Below are 25,344 nucleotides of genomic sequence, written 5' to 3'. Positions count from 1 at the left end.
TTGTAGATGTCAGATCCCTGTTGGTCTCATATCCAATCGGCATTCCTTTAATTTATTTAGCACAGCATAAAATGCCGTCAGACTGCACATTGGTATTGTTCCAGACTTCACACAGGTAGAATTGAGTGTAAGGGTGTGTGTATGGCTGCTTTGGGATGGAACGCAACAGACTCCTGACCAATTAAAGGAGCATTAAGATATAGGCTGTGAAAGCACATACGTGCTTGACAATGCGGGGGCAGAAAATATATTTGTGGCGCGTTTATCCAGCGAAACAGCAACATCCTCTCTTGCGGCTAATGTATTTGGGCGCGCACGTGACAATTAGAATCTTCCGCCAATGACCGTGCGTTCAGATGTGAATTTGATTAGAGAGACAGTGTACGAAGGATAAGAAATACTCTTTATCCCTTAAAACATCTCATAATAACCATATATTCTTAGACGTTGGTACTTCCAAAATGCAAAAACTACCTATTGTTTACTAGTGTGGAACACATGCTTTTCGCCAAAGAAGTTTTTTTAAATATTTATACAGTTTAAAAAAACATGCGATTACTACGCAACAATGGCATCAAACAATGCGTTTGTACAGATTTGTCTTGGTCATTTTTTTGGAGTTGAACAGTTTACCAAAAGGCTTCTTCAGCTCTGATTAACATCATTTGAAGAGATTTTGACTAGTAAAAACAGGTCCATTATTCCCAGCCTTTTCTGTTACATGTGACTTTTCATCCAGTTTCAGGTCCTCTTTGTTCATTTCAACACCCTGGTGTTCTACCTGGGTGTTGGAAGCACTCGGCTTTGTTGTAATTAAAACAGCCTTTTTTTGGCTTTGTCCTCGCCAAGGGAGATGTATGCAGGAATAAGGGAAGCCCCGGTTTATTACTTGGGCATCTAAGAGACGAGTTTTGATGATTGCACACTGGAGAGGGAAAAGAAGAAAGGGCTAAAGAGAGCAATAAAGTCAAGAAGAAAGTTAAAATAGAAATGGTAACAATGCAGAATCAATACATCTGTGTAAGCTCTCAGTCGTACAGGAGTGGTCCATCGATGAGAAGGTTTCTTCAGCCGTCATCTGTACAAAAGTGAAGGTTTCGGACGTTTCGCCTCCTATCCAAGAGGCTTCGTCAGCGACGAAACCTTCACTTTTGTACAGATGACGGCTGAAGAAACCTTCTCATCAATGCAGAATCAAGTAAATGAGTGAAAGTGAGCCCTTCCAGCTCCTCAGTTTCATGAAGTGAACCTCACAATCAGCAAGAAAAAAATATCTCGATGATCGACCGGTCGCTAGAGTGGACCATATGGTTAGATATGTTTTTTTGCTGATGCCCTCAACTCCTGATTTGCTTTGCTGGATGCTAATCCTGTTAACCTGCAGCATAGGTGAAAAATGCCTTTGGCAGCTGTGGTTGCAGGTTGCCTCAGTGGAGCCTCACAGCCCAAATAACACATCAGGTCTACATAGATGTTCTGCAGACCTCGCTCCATGCAGTAAAACAGGATTAACAAGATATAGAAAGCTTGCGACAGTTGAATAGATACATTGTGACAGCCTCAAAGTACTGACATCTGGATCCTTTTCATGCCCATATGGAGCAGAACCGATTACCTCAAAGGTTGAATGGGCACATGTGCGTGCATTGATGTGTGTATGAATGTGACCCTTGACCTTGAAATATCAGTCATGGTTGAGTGACAGTCGCTCTAGAGTTCACCGAGTAAAACACAATTTCAGTTTCATCAGAAAGGGTTCTTCCATCAATTTTGCCCCAGGTCCTAAAAGTCCCCCTGCCTCAAAATGGACTCAATAGTGCGGCATGTAGAAAATGTGTGTTCCTCCATTTGTGTTTGGGACAGTGCATGTGGTTGCCCATGCGTCTGTAGTCCGGGACCGAGCAGCTCTATTGCTTTCTTAAATTGCTGTTTTTTTTGTGCTTACACATATGTGTGACATCATTCGTTTTTCAAAAGCGAGAAAAGATTAACTGCATGGATGATGCTTTTCCTTCAACCATATGCTCCAACGTGTGATATTATTTGTCAACGTCAAGAACTTTTTAGTCATTTGAAGAGAGTCAAAATTTGCCTGACTTTGCTGTTATTGCCTTCTGTCTGTGTCGGGCGGTTGTGGAAGGGGGGCTAGAAAAGTGATTTCACAAGTCCATTTGAGGCGTTGTGCTAATTTGTGTCTTTACCTTATAAGGTATGGCATAATATAACATCCTTCCTGTTTCACTTTAGACATACTGAATATCGCAGTTCTTTTTCAATGTGTCACCGGTGTCGTTAAGGAGGAGGGGATAACTTTGTTACATGATAAGATCGTGTAAGCAAAGTAGCATACTCAGGTCGTGTCCATCTCGTGCAGTTGAAGCACCCCCCCCCCCATGATCCTAATGCAGATAAAGTGGTCTGAAAAGTTAATGAACAAATTCAAGATTGAATGAATGAACAAATTAATGTGCTTTCGATCTCCCTTGCATTGTTTCATGAATGGCGAAAGAGGCTGCTTTTCATGTAAACCTGTCGCTGTGCAACAAATCCAAACCCATTTCATGTTCTAATTTATTCAATTACCAAAAATACACTTCAAGAAGCCGTTTGATAACAGAATCATGAAAAAGCTTCATCTAACATCTGCGTCTATCCGGCCCGTTGCTGTCGTCCTCCATCTCACCCTTCGCTTGTTCTGAAATCCTCGTTTGCGGCACTCATGGTATTTTACAAGCTCAATGAGATTAATTATCTCCATATTTTGCAAACACTGCACCATGTGCAGTTCCCCTGTCTGCCGGAATGTGTACAAGTAGCTCAGTTGATTTGGGTTGCAAATGAATCGGCCCTCGCGATACTTTCCGGTCTCGCCGGGCCTGTTCTGCAACGTAGGAGAGAACTCGGCCAAGGATTGATCAAAAGCCTCCTACTCTGGCAGGCAGATGCTAAGTTAACATAGAATAAGAAGCTGCCCTTGCCTTCTCTTTGCATCCACTTCAACTACCTTCATTATTTTTTTCTGTCTGCTGGCTAGGATTAAAGAAACATGATGTAATACCCCCAATATAGTTCATTCGGTATTAGTTGATCTCTTGAGGTGGCTCAGAAAAGGGAAAACGCTCAGTTGTGCAATGGCAATGGCAATGCTTTTTTTCCATGTTATTGCCAAAACCCATATTGCAACTGTATAATCTCTCACTTGCTCATCTTGTTTTAGTTGTTTCCTTATTACTTATAACTTTGCTGCTGTGAAATGTAAATGTCTCCACTGCGAGACTAATAAAGGCAAATCCAATCCAATTAATTTGCACACAGTTGTCATATTAAATTTAAGGATCATGACAGATCAGACCATTTTGATGCATATTTTCCTGTGCGCTTACATCTGAAAAGAAGCACATCGCTGCACTTTTTGGACTTTGCAGATCCTCTCATTGACTGGAGTGTGTCACTTCAAATCCCGCCTTGACATTTTTTTCGTCCCCACACAATCTGATGTGTTTCTTCAATGAAGTTGCTTCAGGTCTTTCCTGTGCACTGCTCTTCATATACCGCGGCCACAGTGGTGCAATCCTGCAACTGCACTCAAAATACAAAGCTGCTGCAGAGGGCCATCAAGCGCTCAATCAACAGAGCTTGAGCTTTACGCTGTGTTGAGCGATATCCATCGGTGTGGCTAGGGGTGGCACAAAATTACCTTGAGGTGGCCACCACGCAATTTTCAACGCAGGAAAAATCCTGGGTTTGTTGAATTAATTTGTTGTCACTGCAAGGTTTCTGACATTCACGATTCTCCTGGTTAAGTATGGACAGTTTGATCACAAATCATCTTTTCCTCAAACTTATGCAATGTTTAGTCAATTATTTCAGTCAACATTTTAACTCCAATTTGTGATTAATCTCTCATTGAGGAAGTACAGTAATTGTCACACTCAAAAGGCAATGTATGTTTCTAAATGATTCCTCAACTCTCATTCCCCAGCTTTTCTATGTGCTGGGTATTGGATTGGATTTGGATTTGCCTTTATTAGTCTCACAGTGGAGACATTTACATTTCATTATTAATAGGTGGCTTATGATCCACTTTGCTATCACAGCTATTTGAGCCTGAAAGATAAATATCATGCCAATTGGCAAGATTCGGTGTAAATGTCAACAATGCCTTTGCAATGTTAAGTGACCGAGTGGTCTGGTCTTGATGCTTTCACGATGTATGGTGGTAGAGGTCCCCAAAAAGCATGCTGGAAGGAGGAGCATGGTAAAGTTGATCATTTGTATTCGCACAATACTGAGGAAACAACATCCAAGTCAAACAAAGCCCTAAATCCAAAAAAGTCCAAAGTAGCAAATAAAACAACGGCTGAAGCAAAAAACTAACAATGACAAAAACCGCAACAGAAACTAACAATGACCAAACCCTGAGTGGTCTTGACGGGGGTGCTTTTAAACGGACAACTAATGACACAATGACCAACGGGTGTGCAGCAGCAGGCGGAGCCCCACGCAGCCACCTGTTAGTCACAAACAGCAGCATGACAGTTGAGAGTTACATTTGGGCCTCATGTTGTCCTTTTGTCTTCAACTATCGTCGTCGTCAGTAGATCCATTGAGTTGAACCGATCAACTCCCTCAACTCTTTTGTGTCTTGTTCAGGTGTTTCTTGTTGTCTTGTCACTTTGCATGTATTTAGTTACCTGGGTTCTGTCAGTGGAAGTGTCTGTGTACTCTTTTTTTTGTTTGTTTTTTGGGAGGGGGTCTTGTGATTTTTAGGACTTTGTTTGAAAACGTCATTTATTTTTGCACTGTACTCTTGTTTGAATTTTTGTTCAAGACATTTTCTTCTATCCACCCTGCTCCTCCTGCCTCCCTACCTTTTGCGGTCCTACAACTACCCTCTCGCAAAACTTGACACTGAGAAGGTTTAATGTAAAAACATTAGACCGGCAGTGGTAACCCCAGATGATGGGTTCATTCTCCCTTTGGAGAACGGCTTGTGTTATATGAGACAGCTGCTCCCTAACCCGACATGGGGAGCTGTTTAACCTGAAGTCCGTCATCATTTGTCAGCAATGTTTGTACAAACAAAGGAGCACTTCTCACCTTGATCAGACCTCCACATCCTTGCTTCCCGCTGATAGAAGGTCACTCTCTGCAGCTCATACCTTCCTGCATTCCTGAATCTTTGCTTACGGATTGGTGTGAGGAATCCAGCACAGCCTACCCACAGAGTTCAGCCCCGGAGATGTTATTTTGGTCGGCAAGAATTATTGAAGGCTCCTCTAACTCACCCCCCAGATTTTTCATTACCTACCCACTTGTATTGCCAGAGAACCAGACAGCATCACGGCCTCTGATTTCAAATGCAACTTGCTCATTTATATGAAAACTGCAAACTTTGCAAATCCAAAGGAGTTTGTGTGTGAGAGAGAGAGGGAGTGAGAGAGAGAGAGAGAGAGAGAGAGAGAGAGAGAGAGAGAGAGAGAGAGAGAGAGAGAGAGAGAGAGAGAGAATGAGGACTGAATTAACTTTCAGTGGCACTCATTAAATGTCCACAAGAGACTAATACAAATACCACCGGCTGCTGGGAAATACAGTCTACCGACCACAAACTTAGCATCTGCAACTGATTAATTGGAGTGAAAAGAATGGTCTGTTTAAGTGACTGATTTCATCCTGCATGGATAGAAGTGTGCTATGGCAACAAAGTCAGCATTTGGAGCGCTTCTCATAACAACCGTTATATGTGTGAATGTTTCATACTTTGCTGTTGTTGGACATCGGTCTGCAACGATTATTGTATTTATTCATTTTTTAGTTTCATCTTGTGTACTTCATTCTAGTAATAAGTGCTGCTTTTGGTGATTATGTGTTGTCTCATTAATTCAGTTGTTTGTATGATTGTAATCTGAAAACATCCACATAGCTTCAGAAGGAAACATGAACACTCCTTTAAATATAATTTCAAAAGGGTGCCTTGCTGCTCAAATAGCTGCCCGGTGGCCAACCAGTTAGTGCATCGTTCTCACAGTGTAGAGGTGCAGGGTTTGCCTATGGCTCCGGTCTTCTTGTGTAGCGCTTGCATGTTATCCTCATGCCTAGTTGGGTTATTTCTGGATACATCGTTGTGCTCCCACATTGCCAACCCCCCACGCCCCCTCAAGTTTATGTAACATTCTAAATTGTCCCTACGTGTGATTGTGAGCATGGATAATTGTTTGATTGACTGGCAATTGGTTCAGGGTGTACCCACTCTGCAACCAGCCCCCCCAAAAAAGGCTGGCATAGGCTACAGTACGACCTCGACCCTTATAAGCAGATCAGGAAATAGTTGTATGGATAATTTCAGGATTAATACTGAATTATTACATTTTTTTTTCTGGACACAAAGTTGCACTTGGTTATTTCAATGACATTTCAATGACATGCTGTGAGTCACAGTGTGTTGTATGTAGGAAATGGTACTTCACCGAATAATGTCAGGTTTGCTACATTTATGCTTTCGATGAAAAGGTTTCTTCAGCCGTCATCTGTACTTTTTCGAAGGTGTCGGACGTTTCGCTTCTTATCCAAGAAACTTCGTTGTTGACGAAATTTCTTGGAAAACGACACCTTCAAAAAAGTACAGATGACGGCTGAAGAAACCTTTTCATCGATGGACCACTCCGGTACGACTGAGAGCTTTCGCAGACGTACATTTGTGCTTGTATCAAAACACAAGGAAAATGATTAGTGAAGTGAGATGAATTGGATGCAGTTTGGAATTGCCGCATTATCAAAGGAATCGATTTTCATCGACCTTAGGCAGTCCAAGAAGAAAATGCTGACTGCTGCCTCTCTATTTTTCAAAAAAGATTTTCAATTGATTTGCCTTGTTTCACCTTATTGGCAAAATTGTATCCAAACATATATCTTCTCTCAACAACTTCCAAGTCCATTTTTTGCAGTTGTTAATATTGTCACAATCTTGAATTAGACATTAGTGTTGGCCAATTAAGATGTTTATTAAAATGCCTTTGCGGTTATCCTATGCTGACAGTAATTGGCTGCATAGTTCTCAAGCAGTTTGAAAAGAAAGAGGAAGAAAAGCAGCAATGAGTGTGTAATACAGTGAGCAGACATCAATAATACACAGACACAGAAACTGTTTTGGCGTAATTTATCCAAGTCTCATACCTGCATGTTGTCTTAATGTTAGATATGTTTCTCTTCGGCATGCCGATGAGGTTGTGATGCCTTACATGCACATATTTACTTGCAGGACCTTCAACTCTCCTTCTGACAGGCGTCTGTATTCCATTGAAGATCAAACAAACACATCATTTTTCTTTCTCGCCGTGGTTCTCTCGTCAACAAAGATGTCATGTTTAAAGTTCCAGCAATGTATTTGATTTGTTTTTGCATTGTGGCCTTTTCAGTGTGATGGAAAATAAATATCTGCATGGATATGCTGTTTGCTCTTTTAACCTTCTTCTCTGCAGAGAGGAATACTGTAGCAAGGAGCAGGGTAGTTCTGACTTGTATCTTATCGAGATGGCGTAGTCTGTTGGGGCTTGGCCTATATAGATGCTTGCCGTGCCTCTTCTTTAAAAGGAGACCTTACAAGCCGTGAAGTGGAGAGCAGAGGCTGTCTTCACCATACACAGTACAAACAACAGGAACACACAAGGTGCTGGTGGGTGTGTTTATGAAAGGGAGGATATGTTAACAGAGACGTGCATCAAGACAGGCAGGGGAGGAAGAGACTCCCTGTCTTCTCCTTGCATGTGAAAAGATTAACAAATACAGTAAAGTCTCGTTATATCGATATCGGATATATCGATAGTCCCGGTTATATCGATATTTTTTCGGACTCCCTTGAATATCGATATAACGAGACTTTACTGTATATAATTGCAGTAAATTTGTTTCCATTTTAATTGTCAATGCACAGTTGAAAGGGGACCAAAAATGTTGCACTTTCAGTGCCATGAGCAACTATGCACACATTTTATGCCACACATACAAATCTAACACCAACCAGAGCGCGCCCGATGATTGCCTGCTTCCACCAAGAATACAGTCCGTCGGCACAAGTCCGCAAGGGGTTTTGGAGGGTGTGTTTATTGCGGGTCCCGGGGCAGAAAGAATAGAGGCAGCAGGGACAGTTTGTGGGCATGCATGACAGCGGGACCCTAGTGCGGCCCTGTGCCGCAGCTTGGGTCTGCGTGAAGAGCGGGAGCATGCCATGCACCTCAGGCTCGGCATTCTGTACAGTGGAACACAACAGCAGATTAAAAACAGTTGCAAGGACGGCTCGAGGGCTAATTTGAAATGGTGGGATTACATGAGAGGTGCGTTAGTGGCCACAGCGATGAATGCTTCTTGCGCCTTTGCCTTTGACGCTTTCTCGAGGAGCAAAACTCTGGTGTAATGCCAATATTTGTTTTTTGTTTTGTTTTTTTCATTACAAAGTAGATTTCCTGTAACAAACAAAACACTGACAAAGAATGAAAAGGTTTCTTCATCCGTCATCTGTACTTCTTTGAAGGTGTCGGACGTTTCTCTTCTTATCCAAGAAACTTCGTCAGCAAGATAAGGTCTTAATGGAATCATTTCACTTTCATGGACCATTCAACGCGCAACAACAATCGTCATAGATTTCCAAATGTACAGCAAACTGACTTGGGCACTCAAGAGTTATAAACTAAGCGCAGGTGACGTACTGAGCGTCAGGTGCTGATGTGCCTGTTTATAAAATCTGTGATTTTGTGGCTGATTTTTTGGGATTAAGTGGATTATTTATTCACACACAATGTGTTTAGTCGCAACAGTTAGTTTAGTTTAGTTAGTTGCAACAGTTTAGTTGCCATCATATCATTAATTCCACACAAGTCTGCTGTTACATCCCCCGGCCACTGTCCCTTGCAGTTCGGAGCTACCCTCTTGGGAAGGGTGAGGTAAATGGGAATGCACAGAACGGGGAAAAATGATTGGACAATAACAGTAACACGTGAAAAATATTTTTCAGTATAACGCATCGACGACACATCCCAACACATCCCGAATATCCCAACAGAATCAACCAGATCTCACTCAGTTCAAGCCACTGAAAACCAGATACAATATTAAAGTGCCAAGCCAGTGAGACACGTTGAGCATTTGCATAAATATAATGTATGGAAATGATGAGATCATCTATCTCCTTTCTGTCACGTCTGTAACTCTGAACCTATGAACCTCATGTCGAATTAAAGCTTGCATATGTGACACGACTTGTAATTGATGATGTTGTTCTTTTTGGCTAGTTGAGCAGCATTGCTGCTTGACCTTTAGCCAAATGCAGCAGTCAAATGATGATGATGATGTTTCGGCCTGATCCTGAGCTCTTTTTCAGACCTCAAAGAGCTTTTGCGGCACGGTTATATATTGTGCTATTCAGTCAGGCAGGAAACCGTGCAACAGACTGGTTGAAAAATGCACAACATGGAGCAGATGCTGAGACTTGCCGTGCTTTTATCATTCATGGTAACACAAATATGATCAGATATAACGTACATATTCTTTTTTGAGGGGTCTTGTAGTTGTGCACTGACTGACTACTGTTGAGGGTGATCAATAATGATGAAGTGTAACCATGTTAAGTCATTATTGTTCCTTTTGACTTTGATGCTTGCGTTCTCATGACCACGTTCCTTTTGCTGCCTTCGTGTAGGTTATCGTGTTTCAATAGTAACCCTTCTTCAATGAATTGCTGTCATTCAATGTCATGTTCAGAAGGCGACAGTAGCAGCTAACGAGTCGGAACGTTGACAATTGGGGAGGATCGCTAAGCAGGTGACAGAGACGTTGGTGCCGGCAGGTGATTTATTAACAAAAGGTGCGGGTCCGAGATAAAGCGGACCCGGAAAAAAATAGTAGAACAAAAAGTGACAAAACAGAGCGAAGCTAGTGGGTGAGCGGGGGGCAATCAACCCAACCTCACTAGCTCGGGGAAGAAAATACAAAGGCATACAAGGGTGTAAAACAGCATACGATATAGTGTGTACAAACAGACGCGATCGTGGCTAAATAATATCTCAGGCAAAGCAACTCTCGTACTGAATAGCAGTTTAAGGTACAGGCAAGGCGCGCGGCATAGTATCTTCCGACGCTGGGTGAGTGCCAGCGTCTGGTTTAAATGTCCAAAAGTCCGTGATGAGGGAATTGACAGCAGCTGTTTACTGTATATAATTGCAGTAAATTTGTTTCCATTTTAATTGTCAATGCACAGTTGAAAGGGGACCAAAAATGTTGCGCTTTCAGTGCCATTAGCAACTATGCACACATTTTATGCCACACATACAAATCTAACACCAACCAGAGCGCGCCCGATGATTGCCTGCTTCCACCAAGAACACAGTCCGTCGGCACAAGTCCGCAAGGGGTTTTGGAGGGTGTGTTTATTGCGGGTCCCGGGGCAGAAAGAATAGAGGCAGCAGGGACAGTTTGTGGGCATGCATGACAGCGGGACCCAAGTGCGGCCCTGTGCCGCAGCTTGGGTCTGCGTGAAGAGGGGGAGCATGCCATGCACCTCAGGCTCGGCATTCTGTACAGTGGAACACAACAGCAGATTAAAAACAGTTGCAAGGACGGCTCGAGGGCTAATTTGAAATGGTGGGATTACATGAGAGGTGCGTTTGTGGCCACAGAGATGAATGCTTCTTGCGCCTTTGCCTTTGACGCTTTCTCGAGGAGCAAAACTCTGGTGTAATGCCAATATTTGTTTTTTGTTTTGTTTTTTCATTACAAAGTAGATTTCCTGTAACAAACAACACACTGACAAAGAATGAAAAGGTTTCTTCAGCCGTCATCTGTACTTCTTTGAAGGTGTCGGACGTTTCGCTTCTTATCCAAGAAACTTTGTCAGCAAGATAAGGTCTTAATGGAATCATTTCACTTTCATGGACCATTCAACGCGCAACAACAATCGTCATAGATTTCCAAATGTACAGCAAACTGACTTGGGCACTCAAGAGTTATAAACTAAGCGCAGGTGACGTACTGAGCGTCAGGTGCTGATGTGCCTGTTTATAAAATCTGTGATTTTGTGGCTGATTTTTTGGGATTAAGTGGATTATTTATTCACACACAATGTGTTTAGTCGCAACAGTTAGTTTAGTTTAGTTAGTTGCAACAGTTTAGTTGCCATCATATCATTAATTCCACACAAGTCTGCTGTTACATCCCCCGGCCACTGTCCCTTGCAGTTCGGAGCTACCCTCTTGGGAAGGGTGAGGTAAATGGGAATGCACAGAACGGGGAAAAATGATTGGACAATAACAGTAACACGTGAAAAATATTTTTCAGTGTAACGCATCGACGACACATCCCAACACATCCCGAATATCCCAACAGAATCAACCAGATCTCACTCAGTTCAAGCCACTGAAAACCAGATACAATATTAAAGTGCCAAGCCAGTGAGACACGTTGAGCATTTGCATAAATATAATGTATGGAAATGATGAGATCATCTATCTCCTTTCTGTCACGTCTGTAACTCTGAACCTATGAACCTCATGTCGAATTTAAGCTTGCATATGTGACACGACTTGTAATTGATGATGTTGTTCTTTTTGGCTAGTTGAGCAGCATTGCTGCTTGACCTTTAGTCAAATGATGATGATGATGTTTCGGCCTGATCCTGAGCTCTTTTTCAGACCTCAAAGAGCTTTTGCGGCACGGTTATATATTGTGCTATTCAGTCAGGCAGGAAACCGTGCAACAGACTGGTTGAAAAATGCAGAACATGGAGCAGATGATGAAGTGTAACCATGTTAAGTCATTTTTGTTCCTTTTGACTTTGATGCTTGCGTTCTCATGACCACGTTCCTTTTGCTGCCTTCGTGCAGGTTATCGTGTTTCAATAGTACCCCTTCTTCAATGAATTGCTGTCATTCAATGTCATGTTCAGAAGGCGACAGTAGCAGCTAACGAGTCGGAACGTTGACAATTGGGGAGTATCGCTAAGCAGGTGACAGAGACGTTGGTGCTGGCAGGTGATTTATTAACAAAAGGCGCGGGTCCGAGATAACGCGGACCCGGAAAAAACTAGTAGAACAAAAAATGACAAAACAGAGCGAAGCTAGTGGGTGAGCGGGGGGCAATCAACCCAACCTCACTAGCTCGGGGAAGAAAATACAAAGGCATACAAGGGTGTAAAACAGCATACGATATAGTGTGTACAAACAGACGCGATCGTGGCTAAATAATATCTCAGGCAAAGCAACTCTCGTACTGAATAGCAGTTTAAGGTACAGGCAAGGCGCGCGGCATAGTATCTTCCGACGCTGGGTGAGTGCCAGCGTCTGGTTTAAATGTCCAAAAGTCCGTGATGAGGGAATTGACAACAGCTGGCGGACGGTGGGAGCGGAGGCCCCGCCCAGCTGTCAACTCACTCATGACAGTATCCCCCCCTCAACGGACGCCTCCTGGCGGCCCACCCGGCTTGGACCGCGTGGGCCGCCAGGAGGCGCTGTTCGACCGTGTGGTTTGGTGTTCATCCGCCGAAAACTTGTTCGCCAGCCATAGTGGCGCCGTGTGGTTTGGTTCGTCCGAGTAAACTAGTTTGTCAGCCGAGACTATATGCTCGCGAATTTAATGTTTGTGAGGTGAAAAGTTCGTGAGCTGAAGCGTTCGTATGCAGAGGTATCACTGTACTTGCATTTGTGCATTTGCTGTTGCAATATTGTGAATAGAAACAACAACAACAACAACAAAGGCTTTTCATGGTTCCCAAATGAAGGATGTTTTGCCCAAACATTGTTCTGTTCCCGGGCAGCACACCTAGGTTGTCTGCTCTTGCGTTCGTGTGATTTGGTGAGGTTTAGTCCCGGATTCAACATCTTATCAAAAGCACTTGTGTGTTCTGGATCACACGGTGAGTCGACAGTTTTGTGTTGTCAGTATTGCAAGTACTAAAAGTAAACATTTAAAATGTGCCTTGTGTGGTTGTGAAGGAGTAAACTCCCATTTGAGTCAGCATTAGCAAAGTGTGTGTTCATAACACTAGACAGAAACAAAGTGATGTAAAAAAATAGATATATCCAAAGTGTTTGCAACATTATTTTTATTATGCATTTGCACCGCTTGATAATGGTCTACTAACATTTAACATGGGGACCTGATTTACTAAAATTCTAAATGCACTGACTCACTCACACAAGTGCAAGAACTCTGGGGAAAGGGTGTTTCATGAGGAATGAATCAAAGTGTCCTTTCACCAGTGGATCAAGTGTCAGGCTGAACGTGTGGACACGTCTTCCGCAAACTATGTTTGAAAGCAAACAAGAAGCTTTGAGTCTCTATTGATTAAAGGGAAATTGGCTCACATCCCCCTTCAATTTCAAGCCGTGACCCCCAGTTCCACATCTGGATTGGATGTCAAAGGCTCGCCTTCTAGCAGTTGAGAAAGTTTTTTACCATGGACATTAAAGTATCAAATGTCATGAGTTCGTATGATTTCATGACTTTTCTTTAGTGGCACAGCTTTTTCTGTTCCTGTCCTTGTTATTGTTATCCCAACAGCCTTGTGTACTGATTAATGAAGTCAGATGGTCAAATCAGTGTCACAGCAGAGTATTACTTGATCTAATTAAGTCACAATAGGATCGGATTTTCTACAGTATCTACTCGACCAATTGCAGGCTACAAACCTGCGTTCCTGTTGTCCGCCTGTTCAGATTATTCACCAGTGGCTGATCTGCTGAACACAACGCACCTCCTCTGACCTGCGTCTCAGCCTATGGTGACAGCACATCTGCATCTTGCCTTATAAGGGGATGTGATGGAAAGGGAACATCACCGTGCGCTTTGTGACTCAATTGCTGCGGCAGTCAGACCTCACTGCTGCATTTTTCACTATCGCGCGACTTCATGCCAAAACCTCTTTGAGTGAATCAATTTTTAGCTGGATGACATACTTTACTGGCCATGTACCTCCATTGTGTTGAAATGAATATGAATTGACTGTTCAGTAGTTGTTGTACTGTCCATGCCATTGTTCTTCCACACTTTTCAAAAGCTGCTTTAGCACCTATAATATTCATGCATGCTGCTGGACATTGTGAGCCTTTTTACTAGCTGCATGAAAACTATTAACTAAGCCAATGACTATGTGTACAGTCTGGGGGTGTGTTGTTCATTTCCATATGGCCTTACACAGGTTCTTTCCTTTCTCGATAAAGCGGAATAAAGACCCACTACCACCACCACCACCACCACCACCGTTCTCTTTTCGACAGATTATCACAACACAATACGAATCGAGTTTGGCTTCTAAGAGTTTAAAGGACAACCGACGCCTCCGGACAAGTTGTCTCCATAATTTGTAAAATCGCTTCAAATGACTTCTACTGAGCGTATTTAACAAAGATTCCACTGCATACAGCTATATTTTACGTTTTAAGACTCGCGCTGAATATTCCGGAAGTCTTGTTTTTTAGTTGGTGATGAGTCCTGACGTGACGTCATGGAAGGAATGCCCCTGACAGAGAAAGGACACACTGTAGCAGTCTTTTCATCACGTCAATGCATTTTGCTGTTCTTTGTTTGGTCTGAAAACTTCGTGTTGATCAGTGTTAATGGCGAAATTAGAAGGAAAACATAAATAACGCGATGGTGAATCCTTGTGTGTTGTGACAAAATTTTTTTAGCCTATTGACACACGGAGCTTTGTCGCCATCTTCTGCCTTTTTTGGGTGCGACATTTCCCCCCCCCCTGATGCCTCAAAATGACACGGAACAAATTATTTCATCGATTGTAAACATGTGTGCTTTCCTCTTCAGAACTATTTGAATCATATTCATAACTGGATGAATAACAAGAAAGCATTTTCTCCGAATCTGAAGCCATTTGTTTGATTCTAGAGCAAGGCAAGACGTCTTGGCGTGACACCACGTACAAGGGGGCGGGATCTTCTAAAACTGGCCACTTGCAGTTTCAATTTTTTGCAGTTTCATCACACTTTAAGTCATTTTTATTGGTGTTTTGGTGTTGGTGTTTTGCATTTGACTAAAAATATCATCCTGCGTGTTTTGGGTATTTTAGATGCTATAAAACGTGTTTCTGATGTCAGTTAGGAAACAAAAAAAATGGTGTCGGTTGTCCTTTAAGATTAAGCTGCCAAGAATATACAGTCACAAGTATATATAAAGACAACATAATCACGAGAGGCAGTCACTTTCCCATAAACAAAGAAATTGTTGTCATCTGTTTCTGTGTGGCTGGAAAAGGGTGGAAGTGGTGACCCGAACACCATTGCCACATATTGTCTCCTGTCTAGATATGCACCTAAGAGAACATTTCCTCTTTTAATGTTAAACATGTCAAAGGACTCCCAAAGGTGATGGTGGGGGTGATGAGGGCACTAAAGGTGATTGTCATCACAATAAGCGGGAAATACATTCAACTGCATACTACATTTGTTTGAACAAGTCCACCAACGGCAGGTTTAGAAAAATAAAGTCAAGCATAAATTCCTTCAGAACATGCAGTCTGTACTGCCGTGGCGCAAAAAGATGTCAATTTCACTTCTTGATTTCTACTATTAATAAAACCCATTGCACTGGATCATGTCACACACCACAGGAACAAATCAGTCATTTTATTACGCACTCCAAAAGTGTGGTGCTGTGCGGTGCGTGGCTACAGTACATGTGAACTTGGCTGTGTTTGTTTACCTGTGTATTTCCAGCAAGTTACGTGCTATACAAACGCACGTGTCTCGATACAAATGGTGTTTTTTTCACATTAGAGGGGGACAATAAAATAAAAAAAATGCGACACTGAAATGTAACTTCGTTAAAAGATATTCCACCCCATGTATCACAATTCTAGTGATGTGGCTTTGTATATATATATATATATATATATATATATATATATATATATATATATATATATATATATATATATATATATCACTGTGAGCTCAAACAACGCCCCTTCGTTGCAAAGTGAATGTCGTTAGTTACATCCTAATATATATATATATATATATATATATATATATATATATATATATATATATATATATATATATATACAGTGGTACCTCGGTTCTCGACCATAATCCGTTCCAGAACCCTGTTGGAAAACCGATTCGTTCGAACACCCAAACCATTTTTCCCATTACAAATAATTTCAATCGTTTTAATCCGTTCCAATACCCTGAATGTTTACCTTTTTAGTACAGTATTTTATACATTATTTTATGCATGAAATTGCACATTAAAATGCTGACCAACACATAAAAAGTAATGTATATCTCAGAAAATGTTAAGCAAAATGGCAAAGACACAAATAACATAAACATAAATGTAACCCAGGCTTATCATACGTTCGTAAAGAAATGAATTATGAATAGGATTTTTTACCTTTGTGGTGGTCAGCAGAAGGCGCAGGTGGTCGGAGGAAGGAAATTTATTGTTTGAAAGGAGAGTCCTCTTCCATAAAAACTTCGGGGAGCTCTTCTGTCTGAAGGGTGCTCACACGTTCAAATGTCTTTGCTACGGATGACTCGGCGACAGGATGTTCTTTTCTCTTAAAATATCTATCCAATGACACTTGCTCTCACTCCCACAGCCACATCACTAGATTTCACAGCCTCCTTATTCTTTAATATCGTACTGATCGTAGATTTCACCTTGCTGTATTCCCGACCAGGGGTGCTCAATACGTCGATCGTGATCGACCAATCGATCTCCAAGGTACTATTGGTAGATCGCAAGACAAGGTGATGTGACATTTTCAGGAACTGACGCTTAACAAATCAAATGCAGTTCTTTTGAAAAAAACTTGACGTCAGCCAATCAGCCATCCTTTTATTTGATTGATACGCCGGAGAACCAATCAAATGACATCTCATTGTGAGACTCACTGTGAGCTCAAACAACGCCCCTTCGTTGCAAAGTGAATGTCGTTAGTTACATCCTAATTTTTCGCTCGTTTTTTCCCCTTAAAGGACAACCGACGTCCCTTTTTTTTTTTTAACTGACACCAGAAAAACGTTTTATAGCATCTAAAATAGCCAAAACACGGCGTATGATATTTTTAGTCAAATGCAAAACACCAATAAAAATTACTTAAAGTGTCCAAAATCTGCAAAAATATTGAGTTGCGAATTGGGCATTTTCAGAAAGTCCCGCCCCCAGTTCGTGACGTCACGCCAAGACGTCTTGCATTGCTAGTGAATCAAAACAATGGCTTCAGATTCAGAGAATATGCTTTCTTGTTCCACATCCAGTGATGAATATGATTCAAATAGTTCTGAAGAGGAAAGCATACATGTTTGCAATCGATTAAAGAATTTATTTTAGCCATTTTGAGGCAACATTGGGGGAAAATCTCTTACCCAAAAAAAGAGGCACAAAATGGTGACCTCCTGTGGCCACCTCCGTTTCCACAGGCTGATAAATTCCTTATATGGCGCTTGGACGCCCTCTTCTGGCCTTCTGGCAGCTTTTGGGTGCAACACGAGGTCCCAAGACCAAACAAGTGCAGCAAAATACATTGACGTGATGGAAGGACCGCTACAATGCAACTTTTTTACGGTAAAGGGTGGTCCTTTAGTGACGTCACATACGGACTCGTCACCAACTCAAAAACATGACTTCCTGAATGTTTAGCGCCAGTCTTAAAACGTAAAATACAGCTATATGCGGTGGAATCTTTGTGAAATACACTCAGTAGAAGTCATTTGAAGCCATTTTACAAATTATGGACACAACGACGTTGGTTGTCTTTTAAACATAAGATAGAGTATAAAAAAGTGGAAGAGCTGGACCAAGTAAGAAGAAAAAACATATCACAATTGACATAATTATGTTGTGTTGCGCAACATATGCGGCTATACATCAACATAAATTGCAATAATCTTCACTATACTTCTCAATAAATATAATGAGTATTTCATTTTGACTTGGTCATTTCAAAATTAGCTCCCTTGCTAAAAAAAGTGTGAGAACCTCTGCCCTAGCCAGATCAGACACTCGCACAACTCCTTCATATTTTGCGATTATTTCTTTCTTAAACGCAATAGTTGTACGCACTAATTTTCTTTTGTCACTTTAAGCAGCACTTACTTTCTTTGGAGGCATGATTAGGGGCTAAAACGCTTTGTACACCTATATTAAACGCTAGAGCAAAACGCAGCACGTCCGCTAGCTACAACAGTTGGTCACGGAGAGAGCGATACACCCGTACGGCGCTCAGCACCCCACCCTCGCGTACGCACTCACTATATAGTATTGGCGTTCGAACACCGATTGATGTTCGAACGCCGAAGCAAGAATATCTCGAATATTTTGTTCGAACACCGATTTATATATATATATATATATATATATATATATATATATATATATATATATATATATATATATATATATATATATATAGAGAGAGAGAGAGAGAGAGAGAGAGAGAGAGAGAGAGAGAGAGAGAGAGAGAGAGAGAGAGAGAGAGAGAGAGAGTAAAGTCTCGTTATATCGATATTCTCGGGAGTTAGAAAAAATGTAGATATAACCGTACTGTCGATATATCCGTCCTGCGCCGAACTGCATTAACAAAAGCCGCTAAAAGAGGGCATCCAAGCGCCAGAAAGAAAGGGAGCTGGCCATGAGCTTGCCATTTTGTGCCTCTTTTTTTTTGGGTGAGCGATGTTCCCCCAATGTTGCCTCAAAATGGGACATATAATTCTTTAATCGATTGCAAACATGTATGCTTTCCTCTTCAGAACTACAGTGTATTTGAATCATATTCATAACTGGATGTGTAACAAGAAAGCATATTATCCGAATCTGAAGCCATTGTTTGGATTCACAAGCAATTAAGACGTCTTGGCGTGAAGTAATTTTTATTGGTGTTTTGCATTTGAATAAAAAGTGACATCGGTTGTCCTTTAATACACAGTATGGAATGTATGCTAATTTTCAAAATCATCACGCTTCAGCAGACAAAACAAGAAACATTGTTGCAAAAAACGATTGCATTCATATACAGTACAGTGGGCATGTACATAACACAACAGGGAAACTGCAACACTTACATCTTACTGTATTATGTATACAATTTAAAAAAGTCATCAATCTTCTTCTGCTTCCCATTTTTACCTTTTAACACAAACACTTCAATCTCGTCTGCTACACACGAGCTAGCGTCTGAAAATGAAAATGGCGTCTGCTACACGGGAGCTGGTCACGTAACAAACTCACGTGACCAAGTCACGTGACCAAGTCGACCAATGGCGCGACCGATGGCGTGTATCGATATAAACATAGCAAAATGGCCGGCGGGAGATGAAAAAGAGCACCGGATTATCGTAAAAACCACGAATCGTACTAAACGGTACTAAGTATACATAAAAAGACGAGAAATGTGCACAGGAAATGAAAATAGTGTCATCAGTATTATCTATATAAACGATATCGATATAACAAGACTTTACTGTATATATATAAACAGCCATAATTGAAGCACCTACTCAAGATAGTAATTTTGTAAAAAAAAAAAAAAAAAAAGACACCAAAAGGTGTAAAAACAGTTGTGCTCACAAAATTAAAAAACAGCAAACATGAATCCTAATTGTACTCTTTTGTTCTACAGGAAACAAAGTCCATCTGCATCCAGGGATCCAAACCAAAAATACGACCAAAGGGAAGGGATTGACAATTCGCAGTATGCCCCGACAGACGGAACCATGCCCAGATCACCGTCTGACTATGGGAATGGGGACCCTCGGCGGGCTCCGAGGGGCCCACACCTATACCCGGATGTAAATGCAGCATGGATTGGTTACAGAGATCGGCAGGGTCCTGGACACTGGCACTCCCAGGAATACCCTCTGGACCAGGAACTAGATGGCCCACACAATGAATATGAGCGCCAGAGACAACGGCAGGAGGAATTTCAGACTCGCTATCGCAGTGACCCCAACCTAGCACGCTATCCTGTTAAACCGCAACCCTACGAAGAGCAGATGAGAATGCATGCGGAGGTGGGCCGCCTGAGGCATGAACGACGTCATAGCGATGTATCACTAGCTTACACTGAGCAGGACGATCCTGCCCCGATTCGGTTGTCGCGTCAACACCTCACGGAGCGACGTCCGCCTATGGTTGGACAGCGATCTTATTCTGTTGACCGTTACTCACCAGGGCCCATGGGTCCTGGCCTTGGGAGCCACAGAACATCAAATCACAGCCCCCCAACACCTCACCGCAGCCCTGTGTTATCGGGAGATCTTCGGAGAGGTGAGATGGGCGGAGGAGGGGATTCGATGAGGAGACAACATCACTTGGACCCAAATTCAGCTGTTCGCAAGAGCAAGAGAGAGAAGATGGAAAGCATGTTGAGGAATGACTCTCTGAGCTCAGATCAGTCGGAGTCTGTACGTCCTCCACCCCCCAAGCCCCACAAAACAAAAAAGGGAGGGAAGATGCGGCAGGTGTCATTGAGCAGCTCAGAAGAGGAGTTGGCAACTACTCCGGAGTACACCAGCTGTGAGGATGTCGAGATAGAGAGTGAGTCAGTCAGTGAGAAAGGTACGTACACACCCCTTTAGTATCACTCTTGCTATATTTACAATGCTATTCCTACCCTCCTGTGACTTCAATCTACTCTCCATTCTGAATTTGACAACATACTGTCTTTTTTTTCAGAGAAGGCGGATTCGGTTATTGTTGTTTTGTGTTTATGTTGATTTGTAGTGGTGATATGGCTTGAGCTGTCACGTATAACTTTCAGTCTGTGTGTTCTCTGTAAATGTTACTGTTTTTTAAGCTATGTTAATAGACTCGCAGTTTTCTGCTCTCCCAAAAACAACCACAATAATCAGTTCCCTATTTTAAACATTAAACATCCGATAGCTAGGCTGTAAATTTGACCGTTTTAGCATCTTGCCATCAAGGCCATCAAGGGTAAGAATTATATATATTTATATTATATTAATTATTATATATATATATTATATATATATATATATATATATATATATATATATATATATATATATATATATATATATATATATATATATATATATGGGTGGTGTCTGTCCCCCATTTTAGCTCAGGTCCTGTACCAGAGGCCAGGAATATATATATATATATATATATATATATATATATATATATATATATATATATATATATATATAATGTGATGTCATGAGAGGCTAGCTCTCATCGGGGCAGCACAAGGAGTGCAATGGGCGACAGGTTTGAATGCAAACAAAGATTTTAATGAGAAGAAAATGGGAAAATGGGAAACACCTCCCAAGGTAGTAGAGAATGACCGAACAAAGATCCTGTGGGACTTCCAGATACAGACTGACAAGATGGTAATGGCCAACCAACCAGATATCGTGGTCATAGATAAAGGGCAAAGGAAAGCCATTGTCGTGGATGTAGCGGTCCCGAGTGATGGAAACATCAGAAAGAAGGAACATGAGAACCTCGAGAAATACCAAGGGCTCAGAGAGGAGCTGGAGAGAGCCTGGAAGGTAAAGGTGACAGTCGTGCCTGTGGTGGACGGAGCACTCGGGGCAGTGACCCCCAAACTAGACGAGTGGTTGCAACAGATCCCGGGAACAACATCAGATATCTCGGTCCAGAAAAGCGCAGTGCTAGGAACAACACGGATACTGCGCAGAACGCTCAAGCTTCCTGGCCTCTGGTAGAGGACCCGAGCTAAAATGGGGGACAGACATTATATATATATATATATATATATATATATATATATATATATATATATATATATATATATATATATATATATACGCAGAGGGTTGTGTCAGGAAGGGCATCCGATGTAAAAGCTTGGCCAAAACAAACATGCGTATCATACCTCTGAAAAGATGGAGGTTACTGATTCGCTGTGGCGACTCCTTGAAGGGAAAAGCCGAAAGGAAAAGAAGATATATATATATATATATATATATATATATATATATATATATATATATATATATATATATATATATATATATATATATATATATATATGCCCAGAGCACCGTCCGGTAGCCAGCCAATCGCAGGCCGCGCAGGGTACATATAAAAACAAACAACCATTTGTGCTCACACCTCGGGTCAATTTGGGGTGTTTAGTAATAATAATAATAATAATAATAATAATAATAATATATTTAATTTACAAGTGCCTAGTAAAGCGCTTCGTAAGCCTGCCATGCATGTTTTTGGAATGTGGGAAAAAACTGGAGGGCCTTGACAAAGGCAAATATTCCTAATCATCTCCACAGTGATTTTGACCATGACTGGCTTTCACTGTTCCATTTCAAATAATGACCACGCCCTCTTTGTTCTGCAGCCAAAGCAAAACTAAACAATCAACCTGAGCCTAAGGCCAAATCGGCAAAGAGAAAGAAGAAAGAGCGCAAAGCACCTTTTCGCCATATGTGCTTCGTCAGCATCTCAGGGTTTGTGCACTCAGCTTCCATGGGTGTAGCGATGAGATGTAATAGCGAGCGAAGCAGGCTCCATTTTCAACTCCAAAAGCCCCAGAGACCTCCTGGAAGGAGCAGTGTTTGATGGAATGCGAAGAAGCAAAGTTGGGAAGCGAGAGGGTGTGTCATGCGTAATGGGTCTGACTTATGCCTGTGTGAGCTGAATACTGATTTACCACTATGATCCTCACACTGTTTTACTCCTCATTGATTCCCCTAACATGCAGTGTCATTATAGTGCCGAAAAGACAAAAAAGGCGACAAGCGGGTTAGCGAACTACAGTCGGGTGTCGGTCATTTTGCAATAGGCAAACCTTCCTAAATCGGCTTATGCACCCCAAAAAAATCCATATAACAAATGTAATCACATTTCTTCAACCAATTAGTGGAGTAGTTCACTTGCTTGTCTCAGGGACAATGTGAATGCCAGACTTTCTCATGATAAGTGAATGCCGTTCAATCCAGGCTGAGGTCCGCCTTGATCTATGACTCACTTGTGTTTGGCTCCAGGTACAGCACCTGTGATCAAGTGTGTGCACTTGAATGGGGCTAACGCTTCAATAGTACTTTAAATAATCACAGCATTTTAAAACATTCACTCAGATCCGTCACAATTAGTCTCAATCGGTGACACTGTCACCTTGGTAACAAACTGAACTCAGTTTCACACATCTCTTTTTTGCACCTCTTGAGTTGTAGTAAAACCAGCTGCACTAATTAACGATCCGATTAATAGTTTACACTGTTTTTTATTGGGCTGTCAATGTGATGGAAAGCATGCTGGTGGTGAACTACACCACTGCCTGCGCTCTTCCTTCATCCTGAATCAGCACTTTGTGGTGCCTCGGAGCCAGGGTGAACATGGAGAGCTGGGTGTAGACTGCTGATACTCACAATTGACTACTATGATGAGTTTCCTTCGTCCGTTAATAAGCACACAGTGACTTGTGGATGAACAGTGCCAAATTTTGCTGGGCCGTGGTTAATAAGCTTGAGCAGAGAGAAACAGAATACTTCATGGCCCTCTGTGCTGACACCCAGGCTCACTTGTTTTAACAGATGAAGATGATGGCTTTGGTGGGAAAAAAAACAAGACAGCATTGGTGATGCAATATACTGTATACGTCTCTGTGTGTGTACGAGCGTTAGTGCACTTGATTATTTCAGAGTAATGTAATATATGTATGTAAAAAGGCAGTACAAGATGGAAAAAACACAGTACAGGAAATAAGAGCAGAGATGCTTGTGTAAGTCTGCTTTGGAACAACATCTTCCACTCTTGTGGGAAAACTCCCTGACGAGCTTTGTGAACCAGAGAAACAGTTAGTTGCCAGTCAGTTACAAGACACATATCTGACAAACAACCATTCACTCTTTCATTCACACCATGACTTTGTGGTGACTGAACTGTAACACGACACAGACTGAGTAAATATACCCCTCTTACAATTCTTATCTCACACACAGTCACTGAACCATCAGTGTCTGCGTGTAAGCTCACATGCTGATATATTGCCCCCCCAGAACATCTGCTCTTGATTAATGCAAAGGTGTTTATATGTGTTGAGGTCAGGACTTTGTTTGCAAGTCAGCGTTGTCCACTATTCAGCTCATCCTGATATTAATGCATTTGAGAAAAGGAGTCTAGCCACCTTTTTGTCGAATGAATTGATCAAGTGCAATTTGTGGATGTATGCAGTGCGACGTGTTTTTACAGTAATCATGTCAATTTTTCATTTCCCAGAGAAAATGTCTTCTGACGTCAGGGTATGTTTTTTTTTTATGTAGTTTTTCTGCCGAGCTAAAATGTTTATGTTGGTGTTTATGCTCCTGACTCCAAAGCAGCTGGGGAAAATAATCACTCTTGTCAGCTGCTGTTAGAGGGTCACAAAGACTAAATGCCTGTGAAAGGGCATTCAGGGTGCTTTATCAAAATGCATTCTTTGTTTTCATACATCTGATGGTTATGATGATCCTTTCTCACAATTTTGCAGAAGACAGGCACATCTCATAGCAATTTTATTTATTAAGGATTTTTGGTTTTGATGCACAGAAGGAACATGAGAAACTCGAGAAATTCCAAGGGCTCAGAGAGGAGCTGGAGAGAGCCTGGAAGGTAAAGGTGACAGTCGTGCCTGTGGTGGACGGAGCACTCGGGGCAGTGACCCCCAAACTAGACGAGTGGTTGCAACAGATCCCGGGAACAACATCAGATATCTCGGTCCAGAAAAGCGCAGTGCTAGGAACAACACGGATACTGCGCAGAACGCTCAAGCTTCCTGGCCTCTGGTAGAGGACCCGAGCTAAAATGGGGGACAGACATTATATATATATATATATATATATATATATATATATATATATATATATATATATATATATATATATATATATATATATATATATATATATATATAGATGCAAATATATATATATATGCATATATATATATATATATATATATATATATATATATATATATATATATATATATATATATATATATATATATATATATATATATATATATATATATATATATATACGCAGAGGGTTGTGTCAGGAAGGGCATCCGATGTAAAAGCTTGGCCAAAACAAACATGCGTATCATACCTCTGAAAAGATGGAGGTTACTGATTCGCTGTGGCGACTCCTTGAAGGGAAAAGCCGAAAGGAAAAGAAGATATATATATATGCCCAGAGCACCGTCCGGGAGCCAGCCAATCGCAGGCCGCGCAGGGTACATATAAAAACAAACAACCATTTGTGCTCACACCTCGGGTCAATTTGGGGTGTTTAGTAATAATAATAATAATAATACATTTAATTTACAAGTGCCTCATAAAGCGCTTAGTAA

At 41.5% G+C, this 25,344-nt stretch overlaps 1 protein-coding gene across 21 annotated transcripts in view; it reads left to right on the top strand.

Annotated features, from left to right (window-relative positions):
• Positions 1-25,344, top strand: part of rims2a (regulating synaptic membrane exocytosis 2a) — a 147,395-nt gene that overhangs the window by 59,372 nt on the left and 62,679 nt on the right. For all 21 annotated transcript variants that reach the window (XM_088997769.1, XM_088997758.1, XM_088997756.1 and 18 more), the window contains one exon: positions 19,625-20,562. In XM_088997769.1, coding sequence (XP_088853895.1) covers positions 19,625-20,562 — 938 coding nt within the window. The remainder of the gene's footprint in view (positions 1-19,624; positions 20,563-25,344) is intronic.

This window comes from Hippocampus bargibanti, linkage group LG06 (assembly GCF_051943395.1).
Source record: "Hippocampus bargibanti isolate YZ-2025 linkage group LG06, ASM5194339v1, whole genome shotgun sequence".
In the NCBI taxonomy this organism is placed as follows: Eukaryota; Metazoa; Chordata; class Actinopteri; order Syngnathiformes; family Syngnathidae; genus Hippocampus; species Hippocampus bargibanti.
This window is presented reverse-complemented; position numbering and strand designations above follow the sequence as displayed.